General features: G+C 30.4%; 1 protein-coding gene across 1 annotated transcript; it reads left to right on the forward strand.

The window, feature by feature from the left end:
* The first annotated feature begins 4,887 nt into the window (after window positions 1–4,887).
* LOC142625759 (sugar transport protein 13-like) lies at window positions 4,888–8,436 on the forward strand. Its single transcript, XM_075799471.1, has 5 exons — window positions 4,888–5,195; window positions 5,609–5,931; window positions 6,043–6,167; window positions 6,835–7,126; window positions 7,511–8,436. The coding sequence occupies exons 1-5, from the start codon at window positions 5,063–5,065 to the stop codon at window positions 8,135–8,137; spliced, it is 1,500 nt and encodes a 499-aa protein (XP_075655586.1). The 5' UTR covers window positions 4,888–5,062; the 3' UTR covers window positions 8,138–8,436.
* The last annotated feature ends 1,376 nt before the right edge of the window (window positions 8,437–9,812 follow it).

A 9,812-nucleotide genomic window follows, 5' to 3' on the forward strand; every position in this document is an offset into this window, starting at 1 on the left:
TAGAAATTCTATCTTGTATAAAAAAAACATTTATTAACATTTTTTTAGTAAAGTTGGTAGTAATAATCTAATTAAATGATAATAAAATACTATAATAATCCAATTAAATGCCTGCCCTTGGTTTAGCAAAATAAGAAAGAAAGGAAAGCTTGCCCCTTATTTCAATAAATAAACAATAAGCTAGATTCATAACAATTTCATAACATCCTTCAATTTGCCTACCACCTACCACCTCACATGTGGGTCTAATAACTTCACCACAATCTACCATTTACTTTTTTTTATAAAGAATTTATGTATGAGGTGATAGGTAAATTATGAATTTTTTTTTGAAGGATTCATAAATAAATGCTTCATCAATAAAAAATGATTCTATACTCGATGTTTAATAAAAATTTCCATTAACCTAGAATCCTATTTTGGATTTTGTCAAATCATCAAAAACTATATAAATAGTTTTAGTCCTATTCAAAAAAATAAAAATAGGGGTTAAGTGGTGGCTTAATGGTAATAAAATTTCTTGTAATGTCTTATATTTGTGGTTCGAATCCCACATCTTCCTCCACTACTATCTACCTATTCATAAGTAAATAAAATAAAAATAGCTTGTTCAATATTTTTTTAGTATTCATAGTGTTACTTTAATCAATATATATATATATATATAACACTAATTCTGGATTGAGTGTAGTAATCTGGATATAACACTAATTCTTTATAATTTTCTTATTATTTATTATATAAAAAATCCATAGTGGGCTGCATGAAGAAAGTGAGGTCAAATCAAAAATTCAAAAACCAGTATATGGGCCACTGTATGAAAAAAAGGCCATTTTGGACTGCAATGGTTTGTAGTGAGGCCATATCCTACGCGGGAGTTGATTTTACAGTACCCTTTGAGGTCTTCTCCCATAATCATAGAAAAAAGCCCAAAGCACTCAGCAGTGCAATGTGGCCATTTCAATCTAATGCTACTAATACGCTTATTATGTTATATATATGAAATTACGTTGATATATTTGGTGATGCCAATAAGGGCTACAATTATAAAATGACAATGGGAAGAAATTACATATTCCGCTTTACAAGAGTAAGTTTTTGATACTCAATAAAACTATCACAAATAAAAGTCTACACCACAACTGTTTTCTATCTCATTTTCAAAGTCACAATTAAACACAAAAAAATGAGTTAGTTTTCTAGAAAATGATTTTTCAATAAATAAGTTTTTTTCCAAAAAAAAAAAAACATTTTTGTTGAAACCAACAGAACTCTATGCAAGCCTTGCAAAAGGAGGAAAACACCTATTTTTTATGTTGAGAAACAACCAGTGGGATTGGTAGTAACTTGTAAGCCCTCCAATGGTTCAAATAGCATCTGATCTGAGAGAATATTCAAAAGGAAATTTTCGAAAAGTGACAATTGTAGTTAGAAAAACATACCTTTAACTGATTCAAGAGTAGGTATTAACTTATGAGATTAAATTTTGTAAAGATGTGGTGTAAAATCCATGTTTTACCTCCTCAATCCTAATATGCTACATCATCTTATCACTTATTTAAAAATAAGTACAATCATACTCAATTAATTCTAATATCTATATATAAATTCAACCAAATTGAGAATTTATTGAGATGTTATTAGGTGTGGTAAGATGTATTGAATTTTAAGTAAAATGCTAATATGTCAATTACTTATTAGATGGTGTAAAATATGGGTTTCACACCTCATTCTTACCAAATTCAAACTCTTAATTTATAGACAGAAAATCTTGAAATTTTGTTAATGGTTGGAATTTTTTTTTTTTTGAGAAAGTAACGTTGGAATTTTTTTGTAAGTAAACAGTAATACTTATTAGAACACACGAAGGTAGTAATATTAGTGTTTTAAACCGGGTTTAAAATATTTTATTTAACTAAAGTATAATTACAAATGTTAAGCCATTTGTAGTTGTACTCTTAATTTATAGTATTACTTTGTAGTTGTAGACTGGAGTTATAAACAGTGGACACTAGACACAAACAACCAATGTGAGATAATCATCCCCATTTTTTTTTTGAATAAACAGTAATACTTATTAGAGTGCTTTTGAAGTGGTTATAAAGATTGTTTTTATAATGGATGACTTTTATGGATGGTAAAAATGAGAATTGATGATTATTATGACAAAAAGTATACCAAGTAATATTCTGATGGGTAGAAATTTCCATCTTCTGTTCTATGGTGCTTTCCCCTGTTTACTGAATTTTTTTAAAGTGTTTGCAAGCTTACCAGTCATGATTTCGGAGATTCAATCTTTATCATTTATCTCAAAAGGGGCTATGGGAAAATCAGAAATGCAAATTGAAGAAAAAAAATCTCAAAATTTTCCTGAGCTGAAGTGCTAATTGACTCTTTGGAGCCAAATGTGTACCGTGTACGCAATTGGTGACCAATAAAAAGACTAATTTCTCAGAAGAGGGAGATCTTCCCCCCATATAATTAGTGGCCATTGGAAGTGGGGATATGAGAGAAGCAAGTTGGGAACTTAGTTATCAATCTCCCAATATTTGTTTTAGGAAAAAAAGTTAATGATTCCTTAAGGGCATTAGTTTAATAAATATTTTCAAAACTTTTTATGGGGAAAAAATGTAACTAATTTTTTGAAATTTTTTTTATATTTTCTATAAGAGCAACCACATCAGCCTGTCTATAACCTTTTAAAATAAAAAAGTACCAATTTTACACATTCTAACCCAAAAAACACCCACATCAGTCTTTATAAAAATGTGCAAATATACACCATGGCCGTGTAAATGAACAGTAACTGTGCATATATGCACGATTACTATTAACCATGTAAATGACTTTTTTATTTTTTTTTCTCTCTCCTCTCTCTACCTCTGACTCACCTCACCTTGTAAAGAAATGTGTATAATATTTTATTTGAATATTTTAGACTATTCACTGTGTAAAGAAATACATATTTTATTGGAATAAATGTATATAATAGACAAACTGATGTGTGTGTTTTATAAAAATAGGTATGTAAAATAGAAAAAGTAGGTTTTAGATGTGTAAAATGAAAATTTTTTCCACATACTAATGTGGATGCTCTAAAAGTGGTATAAATTTTTTTCTTAAAATAATTCATTAACAAATTCCCTAATTAAGGACATCCATTAATCGGACCCTTTGTTTTATTAGGATACACTTGTTTGGAATTTTGTTACTTCTTTTAATGTTTCCATGTAAGTTTTTGAAAGCTCAAATTTTCAAAATCATCATTATAATATTTATATATTTAATTTAGTTTTCAAAGTTACAATTAGTGCTAAAAATGTTAGTTTGAACTAATAAAAAATTCCCTATATTTTGCGTGTGGATAAATCAACTCAGTACTAAACAAATGTTGACCAAATTAGGTTTTATTTTCTCTAAATAAATTATAATTAAATTAGAAAAAGTATTTTCTACAAATTTAATATTTGACCTTTTAGTTATTAATCAATTATGTATTATATATAAATAATTTTGAAAACATTTCTATACATTTTATAAGTTAGTGATTAGTAATATAATATGATGGTGTTCAAGGATCTACTAAATAAATTGGCTTCTTAAAGGCTTAAACTCTTTAATACAACTCTGTTAAAAATGGTACAGTTTTGATGAAAGCATACATTTTTCACTTAAAAAGAAGGATGTTATTATGTCCATCTAGCATATTTAATAATTTCTTTTGAGCTTGGTGAGAGACTGTAATTAAAGTGTGTGTGTGTGAGTGTTTAACAATTAGTTTGTTTGTTTTTTTTTTTTTTAAATCTTCTAAAATAAAGTAATCATTTGAGAGAGAGAGAGAGAGAGAGAGAGGGATTACACCACCTAATAAATTTTTATCATATTAATTTTTCTTTTGAATTTCTACAATTAGATTACATGTTCTCTATATTTTTTACATGCATACTATGTTCTGTGCCAAAAACCATGACCCTAGTGCCATTTCTCCAAGTTTATTTCACCTTAATTTTAATAGTTAAATTGAGGGTTTTGTCAAGAGTCTTTTATCTTAATCGACACCTCTTCATGTACAAAGTGTTAAGGGGTCTAGAAGAAAAATAGTTCAAATTGTAGACTTATCAGCATATTATAACTATCTAAAAAAATTAAGGATTAAATCAGATAAGAATGAGAGATATAAGCTCTAAAAACATGGCTATAGAAGAGGTTAGTGTCTAATAATTAATACTAGATCGAGATCAGGCACTTGACCCAATTGCTCTCCTTATCATTGAGAGCAGTTGTACGTGCTACAACAGCCTGATCACTTGATCAGTTGATCTTAATCTATTAACACTCGCACTTTTTTTGTACGTGTAAACTATAATATAGGAATATAAAACCTTATTTAAGAATAAAGTCCAGCATCATGACCAATGCATCACACATGTCACATTTTTGGTATGATGGTCACTTCACAAGTATAAATGCTTGTGAGGTGTGGAGGATAAGAGCCGGGATTTAAGTTTTTAAGAAGGAACGTCACACACATATACACTTAGATTAGACTAGAATAAAAATTTTATATTTTATAAAAATAAAAAAAAACCTCCATCGTAGTTTTTTTTTCTACTTTTTACTCCTTATCATGTATTATTTTTACTTTCCTAATAAAATTATCAAAGTTTAAATAGAAACAAATAAGAAATATGATATACTTTCATTAATAACAAAACTTTGTTGCCTAGACCGCATACTTTTTTTTGTTATTTTTAGCTTGCTATGATTTGTATACAGCTGTAAGGATCAGAATGTGCGTAGACTTATCCAACTTTAGAAAACTGCATTTTTAGCGGGAGCTAGAGCACCTAAATGTGGATTATGTACGGACATTAGGGAATTCGTTCCTCATTGTCACTATAAAGCCGCCCAAAGACAAAATCATTAACGTTGAAAAGTCATTTTAGACTTTCCTTCTGCCAAATCTTCGACTTGGCTGTGGTGGTGCTTGTCTCCAACCTCGTGTCATTGGAAGATTGTTAAGAGCTTTTGCCTGTTAGCTTGCCTTGATTAATCGTTGATCATGGCGGGAGGGTTTGCACCTGCGGCTGGCACCACCACCGCGTTTGAGGCAAAGATTACGCCTCTCGTTATCATCTCATGTATTCTAGCTTCCACCGGAGGCCTAATGTTTGGTTATGATGTTGGTATTTCAGGTACATGTTTAATTTACTCGATCTCTCATTTTTATAAATTCTCTATAGATCATATAATAAATAACATCTAATTGACACAAAGTTTGACATGTGAATAAAGAGCATAAAAAATACGTAATTCAACGGTTAGATTTTCAAAATATGTAATAATATTGAGTAAGATTGTAACCGTAAATTACAACTAATTTTATAGTTAAACTTTATCCTTTAATCATTTAATTTAACAATTTATAAACAATTTTTTTTTTTGTAAATTATTTATGTACCATGAAACATTTGTTACAAATTTTGAATCTTTTATTCCCTTCCACTTGGGCCAGCAGAAAATAAATTCATGCATACATAATACATTACCGTTTAGTGCATTATAACAACACCTCTTACCGTTGTCTGAATTGTTTTTATGCATGCAGGGGGTGTTACTTCGATGCCATCTTTCTTGGAAAAGTTCTTCCCTGTGGTATACAGAAGGACCCAGCAACCTGGACTCGAAAGCAACTACTGTAAATATGATAATCAAGGCCTTCAATTGTTCACTTCATCTCTTTACATCGCTGCTTTAATAGCGACTTTCCTCGCGTCCGTCACGACCAGAAGGCTAGGCCGAAGGCTAACCATGTTGATTGCTGGGATTTTCTTCATAGTTGGAACTGTCCTAAATGCAACAGCAGTAAACCTTGCCATGCTCATTATTGGAAGGCTCCTTCTTGGTTGTGGTGTTGGTTTTGCCAATCAGGTATTTTAAATTTTCACACCCATAAACCAAAATGTCATAATCATAGAAATTTTTCTTCTTCTTCTTCTTTAATTTCTTGTTTGATCATTTGAAATATCTATTACATAACAGGCTGTTCCAGTCTTCCTTTCGGAGATTGCACCAACTAGAATTCGAGGGGCTCTTAACATATTGTTCCAGCTCAATGTCACCATTGGCATTCTTTTTGCAAATCTCATCAACTATGGCACTGCCAAGTAAGTCCTCTATTTCTTCTATTCTTTTTGCAAACCTTAATCATCTATGGTACTGTTAATTGATTAGTTTTCTAATTGGAAAATACTATATTATTAGCAAAATTGTACTACTAAATATTTTGAATGCTAATATAAAAAAATATGATTGGTGCCGATTTAATAATATAATAAATGAATGTCCATTATTTTTTTAATATAAAAAAAATTGACAATACATTGGTTTGTAAGGTTTTTATAGTAAAATTTGTAATTTTCCTAGACCTATGACATCACTCTATGTTACAAATTAACATACCGATGAATATGGTTTGTACTAAATTAACTACATAATAAATAAAGTTTATAAATAACCTTTTATTTGAGTAATGCTAAAGTTACAATAAATTTATTAATATATGCTTTACAAACTGATGTGATACCTTATTAAATACAATAGAAAAAAAATTCATAATTTTATTTATTATATGTGATTGATGTGACATGAATTATATTCATTACTATAAATTTATCTTTTCTGCTTTGTGTTTGTATTTTAAAAGAAAACAGATAGTTTGTAAGCCCTACATTGTACAATTTGTATGAACTGTAATATCACCATTCTTATTAACTTCTTTAAAAGATAATCTTTATCTTTTGAGATAGAATTAATGTTTTTGTGCAATAACAGGATCACAGGGGGATGGGGTTGGAGGCTATCTTTTGGTCTGGGTGGCATTCCTGCAACTCTGCTGACCATAGGGTCTCTCATTGTGACTGACTCTCCTAATAGTCTGATTGAGCGTGGTCACTTGGATGAAGGAAAATCTGTGCTTAGGAGGATCCGTGGCATAGAAAATGTTGAACCGGAGTACTTGGAGCTTGTTGAGGCAAGTCGTGTGGCCAAAGCAGTGAAGGTACCAGTCAGAGATATTTTGTTAAGGAAGAATCGTCCTCCACTAGTCATAGCAATTTGGTTGCAGGTCAGTCAGTGTTCTTCTCACAATTTAATCTGAATACATATATCTCCCTTATTGTTTAGTTCAAAGTGATTTTCCCAAAAACATACATTAAGCACATAAAAGTATTTTCACAGATATGATTGTAAGACAAATTGGAATAACATAATATGAGTTGAAGAGTTGAAGTACAGTTAAATTGAAAAAAAAAAAAAAATCACTAACACACCCTATATTTTATCCAAATTGATCAAACTACTTAAAACTATCAAAACTCTTTCACAAGGCATGCATGAGACTAGTATGTATAGTACAAATTTCTCAATTCAATCTCTTGGTATATAAACATGCATATGACATTCAGATATTGTAAATTAATGTTTTCTTTTCTTTGTGTGTTTGCAACAGATCTTCCAGCAATTCACTGGCATCAATGCAATCATGTTTTATGCTCCAGTGCTATTCAGAACTCTTGGATTTGGTGGTGATGCATCCCTATACTCAGCTGTGATAACAGGAGCTGTTAATGTCCTCTCCACCTTGGTATCAATCTACTCAGTGGACAAAATTGGTCGTCGAATACTCTTACTAGAAGCTTGTGTCCAAATGTTCCTTTCTCAAGTGGTGATAGCAATCGTCCTAGGATTTAAGCTGAAGGAAAACACAGACGACCTCTCAAAAGGGTTTGCAATCCTAGTGGTAGTTATGGTTTGCACTTTTGTTTCATCTTTTGCATGGTCTTGGGGACCTCTAGGATGGTTGATTCCTAGTGAGACATTCCCACTAGAGACTCGTTCTATTGGGCAGAGTGTGACTGTGTCTGTCAACATGCTCTTCACTTTTGTTATAGCACAGGCTTTCCTCTCAATGCTGTGCCATTTGAAGTTTGGTATCTTCCTGTTCTTCTCCGGTTGGGTGTTTATCATGGGACTCTTCGCGTTTTTCATACTTCCTGAGACCAAAAACGTCCCGATTGAAGAAATAACAGAGAAAGTTTGGAAGCAGCATTGGTACTGGAAGAGATTTTTTGATTGATAAACAAGGGCAAAACAAACTCTCTCTCTTTTTTTTCTTTTTCTTTTTTATGCATTGATAGTTGGGAGCGGGAGATTTGAACCATGATGTTTCGGTTTTTCAAAAAGTGCCAATTGAATAACATGACTCTTGGTAAGGAAAATCACACTTTTGAAAGTGATAGCTTTACTCAATTATAATTTCCTAATAATTAGAGCTTTTAGTACCAATGATCCTTGAGTCGGTTGGCACCTCTTAGATCTCCTTGACGGGAAGGTTCAATATATGATCCTCTCTCCTATCTTAATGCAGGGAGAGAAAAAAAAAGAAAAAAAAAAGACTACTTTTACTTAATTACTTATTCGTTCAAAATAACAAGAATAAATGTGTAATTTCAATTGCAAATACAAAAATAAACCTTCATATTCTAAATGATGTATTTATTTCTTTTTTGGTTTGGTAGAATTTGTAGATTTATTCCCTGCCTTGTAATTTATAATTATTTGTACCAATTCACATAATATATGAAAACTTATAAGTTTTTAGGTAAAAACCTTTTAACAATTTACCCCTTTTTTTGGTTTTAAATTAATTTATAACTACTTTCTTTGTATTTTAGCCGGAAGTCCTTGTGGGGATCAAAAGGAAAGTTCAAAGTTAATCAAAAAAAAAAAAAGAAAAAAAAGAGAGAGGAAGGTTTGGAACTTGGAAGCTTGCAATTCCTACTTTTTAATTTTTATTTATTTATTTATTGGACTTGCAATTCCTACTTTACTTTAGAGTTTAGAGTAGAGTGCGTCTAGTCCATACCCTTGTACCTAATTTTTCTCTAGAAGATCTTAATTGAATAAATTGCCATAGTGGTGCCCCATCACTTATTCCATTTTCCTCCACAAATGATTAATCTAGTACTTGAAAAGATAAGAATAATTAAGCATTATATGATGAAGTGAGCTTAAATTTCAAATAGCTGCACTTTAATTACTATTTCTATTTCATAAGGTTATTTGGTCAATGTAAAATGATGATAAGTCACAATGTTTTGTGCGCATAGAAAACTTTAGAAAAGAAGCTCCTCTGAGTTTAACCACTTGATTTATCTATTGGCTACTAATGTTACAATTTGCTTTCTTTTTCTTTTCTTTTTTTTTTACTGGTGAAATATAAATTAATTGTTTTATTTGAATAAATGCCGTCCTTTGTTTTTAATTGGCCAAGACCTCTCGCTTTCTATGGGAATTTTATGATTACTCATCAAATAAGAAAACCAATATAAAAAATACCTAATTCATGCATGTTTAAAATGAAATCATGACTAATAAAGGTATAATTCTGTTATGTACTGCTATTCTATGCTGGGATGATAATTTTGGTTGTCCCACCTAAATAATTACGAAAATGCTATTATTTTTTCTATAGTTATAACTACAAGTATAACTATCAAAAGCTTTTTTTATTTATTTTATATATTTTAATTGATTGTTTGATAGATTGGGATTTTATATTATTGTTTTGTTAAGCATATTGGTATGCATTTTGTAGCTTGTACTTAGTGTTCAATACTTCGTTTTGTTTCAGAATTTTGAGTATTATTTCTTGGTCACAACTATTGGTTATGGGTTTTTATGTCGGTAAATTAAGATTTTGTATTAAAGGTTGTATTTATATTAGTGTTAAAGATTTACTTTGTATTATT

This window comes from Castanea sativa, chromosome 2 (assembly GCF_040712315.1).
Source record: "Castanea sativa cultivar Marrone di Chiusa Pesio chromosome 2, ASM4071231v1".
NCBI classification, from domain to species: Eukaryota; Viridiplantae; Streptophyta; class Magnoliopsida; order Fagales; family Fagaceae; genus Castanea; species Castanea sativa.